The 18,238-nt window shown below is 36.2% G+C and overlaps 1 protein-coding gene across 3 annotated transcripts in view; it reads left to right on the top strand.

Moving 5' to 3' along the window:
- DPYD (dihydropyrimidine dehydrogenase) overlaps window positions 1-12,650 on the top strand; it is a 982,193-nt gene extending 969,543 nt beyond the window's left edge. For all 3 annotated transcript variants that reach the window (XM_058303142.1, XM_058303141.2, XM_058303140.2), the window contains 2 exons: window positions 8,050-8,190; window positions 11,240-12,650. In XM_058303142.1, the coding sequence (XP_058159125.1) occupies window positions 8,050-8,190; window positions 11,240-11,410 (312 nt within the window). In that variant the 3' untranslated portion in view covers window positions 11,411-12,650. The remainder of the gene's footprint in view (window positions 1-8,049; window positions 8,191-11,239) is intronic.
- Window positions 12,651-18,238: the final 5,588 nt, after the last annotated feature.

Raw genomic sequence — 18,238 nt, forward strand, 5'->3', positions numbered from 1 at the left:
ATGAATCCAGTGGTGGAAGAGGGACTGTGGTAAACAGAACAAACATGCGAACATTCTGTCATGAACTTTAACAAGTATATAATATTAACATAGTGTGTCAATAACCAGGCAGGTTGAAGAAAAATACACCAAATGTAAGATATTGGCTAAAGTTAGTAATAATGTTTTGCTGATACCCTTCTATTGTTTGGAACAAATGTTTCACAACAATGCAAGATGTTGGAGTGGGGTAATGTATGGGACCTCTGTCTGAAAATATGCATGTTAGTTTTATAAGTTCACAACTTTTACTATACACTTATTGTCTATGAATGTTCATGTATGAATGATTAACTTCTATTTAAAAAGTTAAACAATAAAATTGAAAAAAGTAAAAGATAATCAGGATCACAGACACACAAAAGAAATAAAAAGAATGGCTTTGGAAGCCCTCAGTCCTATGTTAGGGAGTGATCTGGGAAACTGGTGACAGTCTGACATACAGTTGACTTCTTTATCATCCCCACATCTTGATTTACATTTCACAATGACAGAGTATTTATCACCCATATTGTAATATTTTGGAGCTGTCAGTTTTGTGAAGAAATCAAAAAGTAAAGGATTTGGAGGAAGAAGAGAGTAATCAAAAACAATGCTGGAAGGCTGAAGAGAAAAAAATGAGATAAGATGAAAAGACTTGGCCCCCTTCAAAAAGTGTGAGGGTCTCCTTTTAGAAGATGAATGGGGACCTCCTGAAGAAGCTCTTGACACCCTCCACAGGTTCACCCATGCTAGAGTAAAGAAACCAGGTACTGCCTCCAAAAGAGGCAGCTTTGTTTAATCACCTTGAAGAACTGAAGTGACAGTGTGCACATTTGGCCTGGCTAAGTAAGAAGCATGTTTTATTCCCAAGCAGCATATAACAGAGACTTGAGAGTCTGCCAAGACTTATAAAGTCCACCGAATGCTCCCACTTCTGTTGATATATATGAAAATGAATTTTCATTCTCTTTATGAAACCTGGAAAGTATCTCTACCATCTTTGAATTTCTGGGTAGGAAAATGAATGGTTTGGGACACTAGTGATGTTTTCATCTCTTCTTCCTGCTGCTTCTAGTAAGAGATGGACTGCATCTCATAAGATAGCAAGACGGCCTTGGCAGGGGACGAGTCAGCCTGATCGAGTGGTTTATTATTTCAATTGAATTGTGAGAGGAAAGAGAAAAGTACTCAGATAAAACTATAAGACCATATTAGATACTATGAAGCATAAAAGGGATGGCTCAAAAAGAAAAATAGAGGAGGTCTTGCCCAAAGACTTTCAGGAGATACAAGAGAAATGGGTTGGGGTCAACATTAATATTTTCAGTTGTCTATCTATCAACAAATAGCAGATGAAAAATAATGAAACTGAACTTTAAAAACACAAACAGACTTTGATAAACACAATCTCTTCTGTTTTTGAGAGATTTGCAGAAATGTGGTTCATGACTGGAATATAGCAGTGGAAAGGTATATCTTATTTGGGATAAATAGTTATACTTGAAAGCCTCGGGGAGGGGCAGTATATATAAAAAATATATACACATGCACAGAATTCCACAAACCTGAGGGTGGAAGAAGCTGCTGCATGAGAGTGAAGTGAGAGAAAAAACAAATGTTATTCTGGGACTATATCAGAGACCTCAGAATCAGATGGTTAATATGGAAAGACAAGATAGAGGAGCAATGTAAGCCATTTCACCCTTCAGACGAAAATCCTACCTCAATAAAGGCAAAGCATCTGAAAATTTATTGACTTGCCTTGTTAGAAATTTAATCTCACAAAAGAGAAAGAATGAGAGGTATTGCTGCACTTGGCTTATTTCTGTCTCCTTATAAAACTCTGTTTGGGAAAAAATGGCAGCTAAAGGAATCTTGAAGGAAATTAACCATCCCATGTCAACTCAGAGTTCATTAGGCCAAAGAAAGGAAGTCTGAGCTCAGCAGTACAAGTATTCCACCTTCAATACATCTAATTTCAGGAAAGTCAGAAAAAATAATAGATCCAATCCCTTAGAGACTCTAACATAAAGATGAATCAAGAATGAGAAGATATCAAATAGAAACTTGATGATATAGTGACTCAACTTCTCAAGGAGGAAGAAAAGGATTAAACATTTAGGTAACTCAGTGTTTAGTGGTTATATGAAAAAAAGACAGATCACATTAACAAAGATGAACACAAGAGTAGCATCAAGATTTAAGAGTAGGTCAAGGGAAACGGACTTTGGCCCAGTGGTTAGGGCGTCCGTCTACCATATGGGAGGTCCGCGGTTCAAACCCTGGGCCTCCTGACCCGTGTGGAGCTGGCCATGCGCAGTGCTGATGCGTGCAAGGAGTGCCGTGCCACGCAAGGGTGTCCCCCGCGTGGGGGAGCCCCACGCGCAAGGAGTGCGCCCGTGAGGAATGCCGCCCAGCGTGAAAAGAAAGAGCAGCCTGCCCAGGAATGGCGCCGCCCACACTTCCCGCACCGCTGACGACAACAGAAGCGGACAAAGAAACAAGACGCGGCAAATAGACACCAAGAACAGACAACCAGGGGAGGGGGGGAAATTAAATAAATAAATAAATCTTAAAAAAAAAAAAAAAGAGTAGGTCAGGAGTGCCAAAGCCTTAAATGATCTGAATTTGGGGGAAAAAATTTAAGAAAAATATGAAGAAAAAAGGAAATGTACTTTTGTCTATGAAAAATAAAAGGGAGAAAAACATACCCACCACTTAAAGCAGATGGTATACTGTTAAATTACAATTATAGCAAAGAACTATTCAACTCTTATTATATTTCTATCATTCCCAAAGAGAAAGCAGTTAGAACTGAAAAGGGTAGAGAAAACACATTTGAGAGTTGAAGCGTAACATAGGTAAGGATATGGTAATTCATTAAATGAACTTAAATCCAAAATGCCTGGCAAGAACCTTGAACTTGCTACTGTAATGCCTAAACCCACCCCACATAAAAAGAATGTAGTCACCAGGGCCCAGATCTTGTACTGAACCAGCCAACCTTGGTCACACCCAAACCTCAACCACCTGTCATTCTCTTTCACAATTAAGCTTTCCCCATCCTGCCTGCCCCATCAACCTCAATGCACCGATTTTCATTTGCTCCTATCCTATCTCTTCATTCTTCCACTCTTCTTCAGTCAATCTCCTACTTCATTTACTGGGTCATGGTTTGTCTCTGTCCTCCCAACTCAACATCCTGGAGCTGAGTCCTCAGTTATCAGAGTTCCACTGATTTTGAGTTCAAGGCCTCCTTTTTTAACTGTACACAGGCTCCCTCCCTGACTCCTAGCTCAGACAGTATTGTGCAGGATATCAAAAAGATATTGCATGCCCATAATTTTAAAAATATTTTTGAATGAGTTTGCTGTACCACAATGCTAAAAAGTAAATGTTGCCCCAGGTTCTTTATGAAACTGTACATGTGGTAGGGAAAATGGGGAAAAGATAGAAACAAACCAGAATGCTTGAGACTTAACCCTGGTGAAATACACAAAGATCATTAAATTTTTGACTTGGAGCCACTTATAAGTTATTAAGAGCCAGCATAAATTTAATGAGAACAAACCAAATCATCTCATTTCTTAATTGATAGGTTTACGAGGCAAGTAGTAAACATTGTATAAAAGGATAAGGACATTTGACATTGATAATGTTACAAATAAGCAGATTTGTAAGTGATTGAACAGCTATACTCAAGTAATTTAAATTATTGGATCCTACTTAGTCTAGAAGGAGTTATAGTGACTTCCAGCAGTGCAGTGTCCTTGGTTCCTTTGAAAGACACTTATTTACAAGAATCATAGAAAGAATGCTAATCAAATGTATGGAAGACTTGAAGCTGGAAAGAAAAGTTAACATGCCAGATAACAATTACAAATCAAAAATACTAAAATTTGTTATAAAAATGGGCCCAAACTAGCAAGTTCATAATAGCCATAATAAGTTATTATATATCAAAAATGGATTTGGGACCTCTATTTCTTCACTTTTTGGCCTTAAACTTTTCATATTAGCCAGAGATTTTGGCAGGTTTATCTTTTTAAAATAGTTTTATTATCTTATACAAGTAATCAATTGACAAATAGGGCATTTAGGAATTCTGTAGTGCTTCACAATGTTAATTTGGTGAACACCTTTATTTAAATCAAAGGTATCATATAAAATTTAAAGGATTCGGCATAGCTTTATCCATGCCACATTCACCCATAAACATTTCTGCTAATCAAGGATGGCTACAGTAGACTGCTGACCTTTATATATCACACTCTGCTTGGGCTAATGAATGTAGGTTTGCCTAATCTCCACAGATGTGCATCCAAGAGGGACTAGACTACCATATGTGCCTTACTGGTGATATGCATATTTCAGTTAACTGCAAGTTCCAGGACATATACTCAATGGCATTCATAAGCTGGCAGTACTATCTGAGGCTTTGGGGTTTAAACAAGTATCCACGTTGTCAGCCACATAGAACCGTAATTCATTTTCTCTGGTACTCCTTCCCAAAATAATTTAAAAGAGCTGTCGTTATTTTATCCTCTCCCAGATAAAAACAAATATAATTTTCTTAAAGACCTATGATGAATGAGGGGTGGCTTTTTAACACCATGTTGCTAATAACTTCTAGAGGCTCCAAGCACCTTGTTTAATTTAGTTTCACATTAAACAACGTTCTAATAAAAAACAACAGCAAACCTCCAATTTAGGGGAAAAGGCTTATTTAATGTACTCAAATGTGGACTTGCTTCCTAACAAAATCCCTTAAAATATACCTTGTTTCTTTTGATTCATGATCACTGTTTAGGGAGTTTCCTGTTTAATCATCTTTTTAATATTGACTGGTAATTTCAGTCAAGCCATGATTTGATTCAATGCAACAATTGCTTTGACTAATTTATTTACTAGGTTAAAAAATGATTTTCCATCACATAAATAGCCTTTTAGAACCAGGTAGTGACCACATATGTTTACTATCCTAAAATATTAGAGAATATTAAGCATGTTCAGATATTTTGCCTATGATTATTTTTTATTTGAAGACATGCTCAAACCATTTCTGAATCTCATATTAATAGTAATGCTCAATAAATCTACAAGTATTTCCCCATCTAATTATGTACCTAGTATTATGCTGTATGTTATCTAGATAAATTTTTTTTAAATGTTTATTTTAACAAAACACTCATTATTCTTCAGTAATCTACATGAGCAAGGTACACTGGCAGTACAAAGATGAGTAACGACTACTGAGAGAATGCAATATAAAACAAACAGAAAATACCTATAATAGAATGAAATAGAATTTGATAAATAGAGAAATACCAGTGAATGAGTCAGCATAACAGAGTGTGTGATCCTGGTATTTAAAGTCAAGCAGCACTGAATCCCTGCTTCTCACTTACTCATTTTGTACCTTAACGCTCAGCCACCTTATCTGTAAAGTGGGTGAGGTTTAAATAAGAAAATGTTGACAAATTATGGCAGTGACCGGAAACATAGTAAGGACTCAAAAGCTATATGTTATCATTACTTGTTTATAAATGATACAACAAAATACTATAGGCCATCTCAAAAAAAAAAGGAAGAAAGGAGAAGGGAGGGGGAAAGGACGAGAAGGGCACATAGGGAGAGGGGACAAGGCAAGGAAAGAGAGTAAGAGATCACATCTTCACATCTGGTTAGGAAAGGAGTAGGAAGGATTGAGAAAATCTTCATGAAGAAATAGCATTCAAGATGTCTGTGAAGGACCACAGAATTTTTAAAAGCAGAGATTTGAAGGGAGGGTATTCTAGACAGAGGGTATTCCAACACAAACAAGAACCCAAAAGAGTCACTTAAAAAGTGTGTTCAGTATAAAGCATGTTCCCAGTGTAACTGAAGCACATAATGTTTGGAAGTGAGCAGTAATTGAAAAAGCCAAATTGGTAGAAAACCTTAAATGTCAGGTTGGTGGGACTGTATTTAATTCAGTACATTTGGGCTAAGGTAGAAATATAGCCTGCCTTAGTGCACAGATTAAGATGACAACATTGTGTCTGGTACAGTGGGAAACGAAGAATGACATGGGGATGAGACTTACCAAGTAGGCTCTTCCAGCTGCATGAACAGTAATAGGAAAACAATTGATAATAGTTAAAGGTGGTGGTAAAAATGGAGGTTTAGTTTCCTGGCTGCTAAAGCAAACACCATGCAATGGGTTGATTTAAACAAGGAATTTATTGGCTCATGGTTTTGAGGCTAGGAGTCCCAAATCAAGCCATATCAAAGTGATGCTTTCTCCCAAAAGACTGGTATCTGCCAGCAATCCTTGGTCCTTCAGTTTGCTGTCATATGACGATGCACATGGCAGTGCCATTGACTCCAACTTCTGGCTTTTCCTCTGTGCCTTTCTCTATATATTATCTAAATTTCATTCTGCTTATAAAGCACTTCAGTAATAGGATTAACACTTATCCTGATTCAGTTGGGCCACACTTTAACAGAAGTAACCTCATCAAAAGGTCCTTCTTACAATGGGTTTACACCCACAGGAAAAGATTAAAACATCTTTTTCTAAGGTACAGAGCTCCAAGCCACCACACATGGAAAGAAGATTCAAAGATAGTGCAGACCCAGAATCAGATTTGGCAATGATAAAATATTGCAATGGGGAAAGTTTGGAATGAAACATGACTGAAATTTCAGCCCTCAGTGATTATTCATAAAACTAAGAAAATTGGAAAGAAGAGCCACTTTCATGTTGATGACTGTAAGTTTAGTAAGTGGTGTATTTAACATACTTATTTCTAGTGAAAGTGCCCATCATGCAGCTGGTAAGTGTAGATCTTGAGTTTGTGGGAGCAAGTCAAGATGGTGATATTTACTTGGACATTAGGTGCCTACCTGCAGTAGTTGAAATTATACCTTCAACACATATAAAAGAAAATAATGAAAGCAGTACTGTAAGGTTTCTATCATCTTACCTCTTCAGAGATGTACAAATACACTATATACAAAAATATAAACCACTTTTCAGTTTGAAAGCTCATGGTCATGAGCATATTGGCATTTAGAGCACAAATGGAAAAAAGTTAAGGGTAATCAAGGTCATACAAAAGAAGAGCAAAAAGTATAATAACAAAGAGAATATGGAAAGATACCATAAGGTAAGCAACAAGCCTCCCTGAACATGGACCTTGAATCCAAACACAAGGTCCTTTTTTTTAAAGTTACAAGCAAAAGCAGAAAATCTTGACAGCATACTAATTTGACAAACATTGTTACATTCTTCTGTTTTATTTTATGAAAGAGTTTCTTACTGTTGATGAAACAGCATCTGTGCTTCACATATTAAGCACACTTCCAATTAATATGAAGAACAAAGCAATGTGTAACCACATGAAAAATCTTCAATGGTAAATGAAGAAAATCCTAGTTCTTTAAAATGAAAAGAGCTTCTGATTTAACTATTAGATCAACCTAATTAATTAACATAAATTAGAATGTTTTAAGAGTGAAATATACTCTTCAATACATCACAGGTAGGTATTTTGCTAGAGCACTTTCTAAATGAAATCTAGAATCCAAATAGTGATAAAAATATATAACATTCATATTTGTATCCATTCCCCTCATTCCCAGCAATCTAAAGTTTAGAAGTAAAAGTGCATTACCTTTTGCCACATTTCTTTTTTTGATCCTTCAGGGTCCAAAACTGAGGTAAAGTAAGCCATGGCAACTGAAAAAGGTGTCATTTTTTCTGTTCCACAGAAACACTATTTTAGATTAACCAGTAGAAAATCTACTAAATGCAGTTAATTAGGTTTTGTATTTCTAAGCCAGGTATGGATATTGCCCATCTTTCAGGGAACAGACATATGTAGTTTTAAATATGAAAAATGTGTCAGTGACAACTACAACATCTCAAGCCTCCTGATTTCACTTAAAGCAGCATTATATAAAAATGAGGAAACTTGGGCTGGTATTTATTATACTGTAATGTTTTAAGAAGGAACACTACGTAATTCAGTTTCTGTCTTTCAGGATGTAATTGGAAAAGCACTGCAGTACATTGGAACATTTGGTGAACTTAGCAACCTAGAGCACGTTGTGGCTTTGATCGATGAAGAAATGTGCATCAACTGTGGTAAATGCTACATGACGTGTAATGACTCTGGTTACCAGGTAGGAATCCAGCTGTAATTAGCACAAAGACTCTGTGAGGCAGGTTTCTGAGTTTTGTGGCAGAAAGCATGTGCTGTTGCTAAGTGTGTGATTCAAAACAGATGTGCCAAATATAGATCTTCAGACATATCTTTCTGTCCCCACACTCTCAAAGCATAGTATTTTTTGAAGAAAACCATAACTGAAGAAACTAACTATATCACTATTCAATGTGCAGTATTATTTTTAATACAATGTGCAGATATCATTTTATCACCCATAAAATTGGAAGGAGAAATCAAACAAAAAGTAGAAATACCCACAATTATGAACATTAAGAAAGCATTATGTTTCAAGATGGAAGGGAAAATAATTATCATTTATTGCCATTCGCCTAAAATGACTTGATTCTTCCTATGGAAAAATTCTCTTCTATTCAGGATTTACTGTACTTCTACTTATTAGTTGTTGGAATTAGATGAGATAAAAGTTTCTGGACAGAACTTTTTAGGAGTAATGCTTCCATAACTTGTTGAACCACCTCTTTCTGTTATTTTACTTTTTAAATTTGAAATAAAGTTTGAATAAAAAATAAATTTATTGGGCTTCTACATAAAGGTAGTATATTACTTAAACACAACTAAGCATGCAGGTTGGTCCTAGGAAACCCTTTCGAGCTGGAAAAGTCAAAAGGTTTAATTTTGCCCCATGAAATGAGCCATGGATACTTCCCACACCTCCTAAACCCTCAGCCAGAAAAAAAGAAAAAGTGGGCACTCATTTCTCTTCAGGGTGGTTTATCCTCTTGAAAACACATTCTATAACCATGTCTTTGTCAAAGCATTAAACAGATTTTCAACTTGCTTTTTCAGTTAACACCTATATATTTATAACCTGTGGTATTTAATAGAGTTTGACGTGATTATGACCTTGAAGAGGATTAAGTTTAGAAATGAATGAAGAATGAGCATAATAATGCCTTTAAAAATAATATTTCCTCAAGGGCCTGGTTTGTTGTGAAAGTAAGAGAACTTTTTGAGATATGGAGTTTGGAGGAAGCAAAACAGAAATTCACATTAAAAGTTATCAAATCTACAGAATATTTTCATTACTTAAACTTTTGACCTATAAAGATGCACAATAAAACAAGATTGCATGAGGAAATGATCAATGGAACTTTATAGATAAACAAATTGCTGCATCTAAAAATGTGAAATATATTCACTTTCTTCAGTGGGAAAGGGTGAGAGAGGGGAGCAGGTCCCAAGTTGCTCATGGTGGGAATATGCATAGTCTCATGACCTCCAAATAGAGATGTGATAGACAAATTTTAATTTAAAAACTCTCTTTCTCCTTATTTTAATTTGGAATTAGCACTACACCCAATTTTTATCTAATGTATGACCTTTTCTTTAGAAAAGTATCTCTAACAGTTATTTTGAAAATGATAATCATATTATATTCACTTTAGATTCATTTTTCCTCTAATTAAACAATCAGATAAGTCCTATAACTAAAATCATAGCCTCAGGGTTCTAATATCTAGAATCTTGGAAGTTATGATGCCCATCTTGGAATTCTAGCCTTGGTACAGCTTCAGTAAAAAATGATTAATGAAAAAATCAAATTATTTGGAAAGTCTTATTTTGACTCTTCTGTCTCAAAAAGATAGAAATGTTTGTGAATTTCCAAAGCATAAGATTTCTAAGATGAAGTATTATTTTAGTTTCTGCAATTATTTCATTGGATTTCTATTTACAAGAGGAAGAGAAATAGATTTTACCCATCCAAACAGCAATCTGAAATGTGGTTTTACTAAATATAGTAACTATGTTTTTACATGGATACATTTTCAAAGAGTTTGTTAGAGTCACATTTCTTGTTTAAATATGGTTGTTTCCTTAAAGATGAGACTTTTTTTTGGTAGTTAAGCCGTCTAATGGTGCTCTAAGACCATTTTCTCTTTATGTTTGTAAAAGAGGGAAAAGATTAGATTTACAAGTAGCTCCCCTGGGGGGATATATCTAAAGATATTTTTATTTTGAATTGAATTATAACACGATATATGGCACAATATGTTTGTTACTTAGTCACTGAAATCAGAACACGATCTGAGTAAAAACCCTGTACTTGTTCTGCAGTTGGAACTGCCAGACAAGTCCCCTAAGGCTTCTCCCCTGCTCCCTGCTGCCTGCCCAAGACAGGCTGCCTCCTCGAGAGAAATCCTGTCCTGCCACTTAGGAGTTGCATATTTTTCCCACTGTTGAAAGACTTCTCTTTAACAGGCAAATAATCATTCTTTCTTTAAATAAAAATTTCAATCCTAAATTACACACTGGGTATTTTTATTGTTTGATATAGTTTGATTTTTTAAAAAAAGAAATTATCAAAATGTTTAAAATCCTTGCACTGGTTCTCACAGCTGAGTAGCGCCAGGGCTGGGACTGGAAGCCAGATTTCCTGGCTCTCCCTTAGGTGTTTTTTTTTTTTTTTTCACTTTATGGTAGGACAATGCCTGGAACTGGTTTGGAAATTCTTAAAACTCAAAGCTGGCTCTTAAACGAATTCCTTTTACTGCTTTCTTCTAAAAACTACATGCATTGTTTGAAATCCAAACGAATGCATGCATTGCCCCACTGACAGTGACATTTTTCCACCGACGAGAACAAGGCGTGTGAGGAGGGAGGGGGGATGTGTGATCGCACCCTCGCCATCCTCAGATGGAAAACAACCCATCCTCTTAGGGCTGGAAAGACCTGAGCTCTGCTCGGAACAAAGAAAACTAGAGCATTACTATGTTCTGAAATATTTTCCTCACACAATGAAGGAAAATACCTCTAAGGGATTTTAAACATCGTGTTTCTAATTTAAAAGGATTTCTTTTCTTTTCTTTCTTTGTTTTCCCCCCATCTCCTCTGGCAGCACAACTGTTGCTATAGTTGCACCGCAGTGCTGGGTGTAGTTGTCTAAAAGTGCCTCTCTGCGGCAGTGGAGAAACTGGTGATGCTAAAATGGGGCAGTCTTGACCTTTGTGGGCAGTGACATTAATACCCTTTATTTCTGTTTGCAGGCTATACAGTTTGACCCAGAAACCCACCTGCCCACCATTACTGACGCTTGCACGGGCTGTACTCTGTGTCTCAGTGTCTGCCCTATTATCGACTGCATCAAAATGGTTACCAGGACAACACCTTATGAACCAAAGAGAGGCTTACCTTTAACTGTGAATCCGGTGTGTTGAGGGGATTCGTGAAACAGTTGCCATGAACTTTGATGTCACTTACATAGGCTGATCTTTTCTAATTGTGATCATTAAGTTCTTTCTAAATAAAACATACATATATACACAATTTCTAAATAAATTTCAGAATAAAAATTATATGATGCTCTTGGCTATTCAATTAGTGGTCATAAACTATAATCATTCTGTTTGAGGACTTGTTAAATAATTGTGAGGCAATTAATTGAGTGTCCACCATCAGTTGTCCATAGTGGAAAATACTTAACTTTTTGTGACCATCAATGCAACAGTTTTCAAATTGCCCTATGCTGTTTTCTGTCTTTGATTTCTAACTGTGAGTGAAATTAAGTATTTTGGAACAAAGCACACCATAATATACAAGAATATGTTTCCAAGAAAATGTTTTATAATTAAAAATTACATTTAATTTTAGCACTGTTTCTAAGAAAATGTAATTACCTCCATAAAGCACAAATGAGGAAAGGCAAATCATTTTTACTGTAGCAGGAAAAGAAAGCATAACAGAGGATTTATAAAACTTTGTTAAGGGCCCTTAGCTGATATTTCTTTTTTCTGCTAGATATTTAAAGGGAGAGTATTTGCTAACCATTCATATCATTCTGTGCTCTACACCTCTCATGCCTGAGACAGGTGTCCAAACTCTTCACCAATGAATCAACATGACATTCTTCTTTAAATATTTAAACTATGTTCCTAACAAAATAAGATGTTAGGATGGAGCTCTGGATAAAGCTACTCTTCTGCTGTGCAAGATCTGTTCTGTTTGCTTTTAATAGTAACCTTTGTGATTACAGCAGCAAAACCCTACTTATACAATGGGTCATGTGCTTAATTATTCAAAACTGAAAATATAATATCAGTAATATATAGTAAGTGAACAAAACCAGTTGATTATTCTTTACTTTGGTAATTATGTTTAATTTTAAAAGTCATGGGATAGAGAAAAGAAATATAATATAGATTTTCTGTTATTGCTAAGGAATATTTTTCTATTTTTCTATTTTGTAATTAGTAAATAGTGTCATATAAATTCATTCTCTCTTCATGATATATTTTAATATGAGTCTATATAATAAATCTGTGACAATCTGTGTCAGATTTCTATAACAAATATAAGAATTATATAAATAGATTGTTGATTATACACTTTTCAAAATACATATTTACCACAAAATCTGTATTTCTGAATATTAAATAAAATTTCATAAAGCATTTTAAACAACATGGTCTTTTGCTGCCTCTTTTGAAACCACTTAGATTTTGAGGTGGAACAGTTTTGGGTTAGTTCTACAGAGAATCCATCCAAATGTATAAATAATGCCAGTTCAGATCTAATGAGAGTGTTCATAGTGCAGTTACCAGATGTTTCACTTCGTCCCTCTTACCCCGATTTCTGTACTAAATTTGATTCTATGTTGCTAAAATTTGCATTTCACTTAGTGTGGGCCGAGGTTTCTTGCAGTGATCCATGGGCAGAGACAACTTGGAAATGGTAGCGTGCCTACCTTGCAGATGCCATCTTCACTATAAGCCACTTAATATTACTTCTTAGTAGTTTTGAAATATTAAGGACTCATTAAACTGGTCCCTCTTCCTTCTTGTCACAGTGGGAGCATTAGAACTTTTTAGAAGTTGGTAACAGCTTAATAACGATTTCAGGTTGTCTAGAAGAGAAATTTGCCAATGCTGTGTGGATGCCATCATAATGCATTACCCTTTCCTTGATCTGATGAGTGTTTTTCACTTCGGGAATTCATTAGCCCTTTGGGAATATCATGAAAAGGCATTCTGTGCATCTGTTCCTGAGTCTTCTTGAAGGCCCTGACCACCAAGCAGAATCCCCTTAGTAGAGATGAAAGAAAAAAGCAGTTTATGATCTTTGCAGCCTCTTCTGATAAAAGCTCACAGATACAGAAAGAATGGACATACTGCTTTAGCTCTTTTCTTAAACTATTTTTGGGAACTGAAGAGTAGCTATGTCTTTGAGTTAGGCCATAGCAATCCATGATTTTACACTAATTTGCTCCTCAGACAAATTTTTCTGTTGTGTTCATTTTCTGCTTTTCATTAAGAAGCTTTTCTTATCGATGCTGTTTATAGAATACATAATTCAGTTTTATGTGCGAGGCTTGCAAAGAGATTCAGAATAAAGGAAGAATGAAAATCACATTAATCCATCCAGCAAGATCCCACAAGCCATTGAAACCTAACACACATTCTCACAACAACTCACCTCCAGCCATGAACTGAACATAGGACCTAACCTAAGAGTGCTGGGTGAAAGCATTTAGTGAGTGTTTTCCCTAAGAAACTGTATTAAATGTTCTACATAGGTTATCTCATTTGAAAATTGCCATCATCAAAGTAGGTACTATTGGTTTTTCCCATTTTACAAATGAGGACATAGGGGCTTGAAGAGTCTAAGTAACTTTTTCAAAGTCACATAGCTAATTAGGAAGGTTTTTTATTTTCTCTTTTTTTTTTATTCATTTTTTAAAAATATTACATTCAGAAAATATGAGGTCCCATTCAACCCCACCGCCCCCACCCCACCTCTCCCTCCACAGCAACACTCTCTCCCATCATCATGACACATCCATTGCATTTGGTAAGTACATCTCTGGGCATCGCTGCACCTCATGGTCAATGGTCCACATCATAGCCCATACTCTCCCACGTTCCATCCAGTGGGCCCTGGGAGGATCTACAATGTCTGGTAATTGTCCCTGAAGCACCACCCAGGACAACTCCAAGTCCCGAAAATGCCTCCACATCTCATCTCTTCCTCCCATTCCCCGCACCCAGCAGCCACCATGGCCACTTTTCCCACACCAATGCCACATTTTCTCTGTGGACCTTGGATTGGTTGTGTCCATTGCACATCTATGTCAAGAGGAGGCTTAGATTCCACATGGATACTGGATGCAATCCTCCTGCTTTCAGTTGTAGGCACTCTAGGCTCCATGGTGTGGTGGTTGACATTCTTCAACTCCATGTTAGCTAAGTGGGGTAAGCCCAATAAATCAGGGTGTAGGAGTTGAAGTCTGTTGAGGCTCAGGGCCTGGCTATCCTATTGTCAGTCCAGAGATTCAAATCCCCTAGATATATCTTAAACCCCAGCACCAACTACAATTCCAGTAAGTAACATGAAAGTCTTGTGAAAAGAGATCCCATCTGAGTCCAGTTCCATCACGCAGAAACACCAGCGCCGAAGAAGGGCCAGCTGACATGGCAGTGAACCCCATCTGTCATGACCATAGAACCCGTGGGACCTTTAGCCCTCAAAAGAACCAATACCTGGGGTTGTATCTACTTTATCTGTCTCTGAGACTCTGCTCAGGTGTGCATAAAGGCAATCCTTCTGACTACCTCCAGACTCTGTTTTAGAGACTCATAGCCATATAAACTCATTTCTCCTTTCCATTTCCCCCTTACATTAGGTCAAACATCATTTTGAACTCCTGTTATTATATGTAGACAGGGATATTCTGCTGGTCCGCGTTGAACCTTTAATTCAAGGTCATTTTCTAGTTGCATCATCAGCTGGTATTTGGTAGTGATCCCTCGGTGCCAGGGAGGCTCATCCCTGGTATTAGGAAGGTTTCTAAGTGCCCTTGGCTCTGTCCAATATAACATCCAGCTGTTCCCCTTTTGTTCATCCAGCCATTCATTCATTAAACAAATATTTATCAAAAACTACCCTGTACTAGGTACTGGCCTAAAGGTTGAATGGAGGAACTCAAAGGATTCACATTCCCTTGCTTGGATGAGCAATCTAGAGAATTCCAGTACAAGTGGTGAGTGCTTGTAAAACAATATTCAAGAGACATCTTCAGCATATTCTTTTGACAAGATGATAATTCAGCCAAGTTTTGTGCCTATAAAAGAATTTCCTAAATAGATAACAAAAGAAGGACAGTACAAATAGTGAAAACAGGAAGGGAATCAGGGAGTTGTGAAATCCTGGATGTCAGAAAATTACAATAGCTAGGAATTAGCTAGGGCAAAGGGAACATGTGTTGGTACGTAAGGCAGAGAGAGAGACAGCGTTGGATCATGAGAATCCCTCAGGGTATCAGAACCAGCATTTTGTTCATTCACCCACTCAAAAATATTTACTAAGTACCTGCCCCATGCCAAATATTTGCTAGTGGCTGGTGATTCAACCAAGAACAAGTTAGACATGGTTACTACTTTACTGAGCTTATATCTCAGTGGAGAATACAAAAAAAAAAAAAAAAAAAAACAAGCAAATAAATAATGTTAAGTGATGTGCATAAGCAACAAAGGGCTATGGTAAAAATTAGAAAAGCATTTATTCTTCATAGGGTAAGTGGAAGGATCCTAATGGATGGGAAGGAGAGTAAAAATTCTTTCCAGAAATGAGAATAGGAAGTGCAAAGACCCTGAGATTGTAAAAGAGCCTTACCTATTCAAATGATTAAATGGGTAAATTGAGGTAGAATAGTAAAATATGAGACCTAAAATCTATAGGAACTGTGGACTAGAAACAATTGCCAAAGTGTTCCTTGAGATTTCTTCTCTCTGATTGTTGCAACCATCCCTTTCTACGGATGATGCTGACATCTATAGCTGCAACTTGGTCTTCTAACCAAGTATCTGACCACTTGCTATATTAGACATCTCAAACTCAACAGTTCCAAAATAAAAAGTTCTTTTCCTTTCTGTCAGTTAACATGGCTAATGATTATACCTTGAAGAAGATTTCCCAAGCCATTCTCCAGCTTTCCATTGCACAAATGGAAATGAACAATGGTTCATTCCTCCATCATGTATTGTCCAGGCCTTGTAATATCTTCCTAAGTGGTCTTCCAGACTATAGGCTCCACACACTCCCACTTCTGCAGCAATATCCTAGATTGCTTGCCAACATGAATGCCCCACTGGGTTACCCCACCATCATAAAAGCCCTCAAGGTTCCTCCATTTTTTAACAAATTACATATAGTCTCCATAGCATGGAAGTCAAGACTCTTCTACTATGGCTCCCACTACTGTTCCAACCCCATGTCCCTTGCACACCGCTGGGCTCTAACCAAAGTTGGACTAGTCACTGTTGCCCAAACATGTTCCATATCTTCTCAGGGCTGTACCCACACTCATGCAAAATAAAAACAACTACAACAATAAATAGCATTTATTGACTACTACTTGCCAAGCACTGTTCTAAGTACTTTGTAAATATTAACCCCTTACAAATTTTCTCCAGATCTTTGTGTTTCCACCCAATAGGAAGATTTCTTTTTCTCCTTTATGTTCCCTGTTTATTGTAACTCATTTAAGGCAAAATTGCTTATTGCGTGGAGGATAAGCACAGTCATTGGAGTTTAATACCTGGTTATTTCTTAATTGCCTGTGACCTTAGACAACCAAACTTCAATTTCCTAATCCATAAAATTGGTATTTAAAGAGTTTCTACTACCTAAGGTTATTGTAAGTATAAAATGAGATAATGCAGATTAATCTAAGTGAATCATATTGAGTATGTATTCAATGATTGTTTCTTTTTAACTTTTTTTATTTCACAGTAATTTTAGATTAATAGAATTAGAGTGCAAAGCTAGTACAGCAAATTCCTGTGTATGTTGCATCTAACTTCTCCTAATGTTAAGATCTTACATAACTACCATGTGTTTGTTTTTTTTAATTACTTATTTTAAAATACCTTATAATGAAATACTTTAGGAAGCAAGGAAATGCTTTGAATACAACTATCCTCAGGTCCGTTCTCTTATATATCGTTATTTTAAGATCAAAATGTTCATAACAGAACTGGTAACAGTTTACTGAGTACCCTTATTAATAACAAGTTAAATAAATCTTTAAGATGTGTTCATTTTTAAAAAGTATTTATACCAGACCTTTTCTAATCAGGCTATACTTTATGATAAATCAAGAATTTCAATAATAAAAATACATATAGGATATTATCTAATACTTTTTATGAGCACAAACATTCCCTATGGATAATAGAATGTTTGTATAAATCACACATTTTTAAAATGCAGAATAAATTCTCCTAGCATTGTTTTTAAAAATCTATTATCAAATGAAAAAAAATGCCTAAATTAGATGTGAATAAAACATTGGCAGAAGCTTATGGTTGTCATTGACAAGAAAAAGAAATACTTACGGATTACCTCCTATTAGCCAGGTGCTTCACATACTAATTTCATTTAACCACCCAGTAATTCCATCAGGCAAAGGAAAAGCTAAGACTTGAGGAGTCTGTGATTTTCCCAAGGCTACACATTGTAGAGGGCAAAGTCAGTGTTAAACTCTGTCTCCATCCACCCACTATGCCCAGAATGCATGCTTCCCATCTTTGCTTGAGCATCTCAAAATCTCTTAATATTATGAAAATAGTTATTAATCTTAGATATGGGATATTCAACCTGAATCTGCCACTTGCTCAATGTATGAACTCGGATAAGTTTACTAGACCTGATAAGGCTCAGTTTCCTCAACTAGAAAATGAAGAAGACAATAACTCTGCACTCAATGAGTTAGATATAATTATAATTACTGTTACTGTTATACATGGGCATAAAAATATCAAATACTGTTAAAGAAATGAAGGCCTAGATTGCAAATCAGACTGCTATATAGTAGTAACCATTTGTTTGGCTTTCTAAGTTAACATTCATTTTGTGTAGCAATCTGAAAACAGATTTTCCATGCAGTTGGAAGATCAGTTTAAAAACAAATTTAATGAATATAGGATAGCCAAATCTGACAAATATAAAAGATACCAATACTAAAATTTAACATGTTTATGGCACATTTC

This window comes from Dasypus novemcinctus, chromosome 9 (genome assembly GCF_030445035.2).
Source record: "Dasypus novemcinctus isolate mDasNov1 chromosome 9, mDasNov1.1.hap2, whole genome shotgun sequence".
NCBI lineage: Eukaryota > Metazoa > Chordata > Mammalia > Cingulata > Dasypodidae > Dasypus > Dasypus novemcinctus.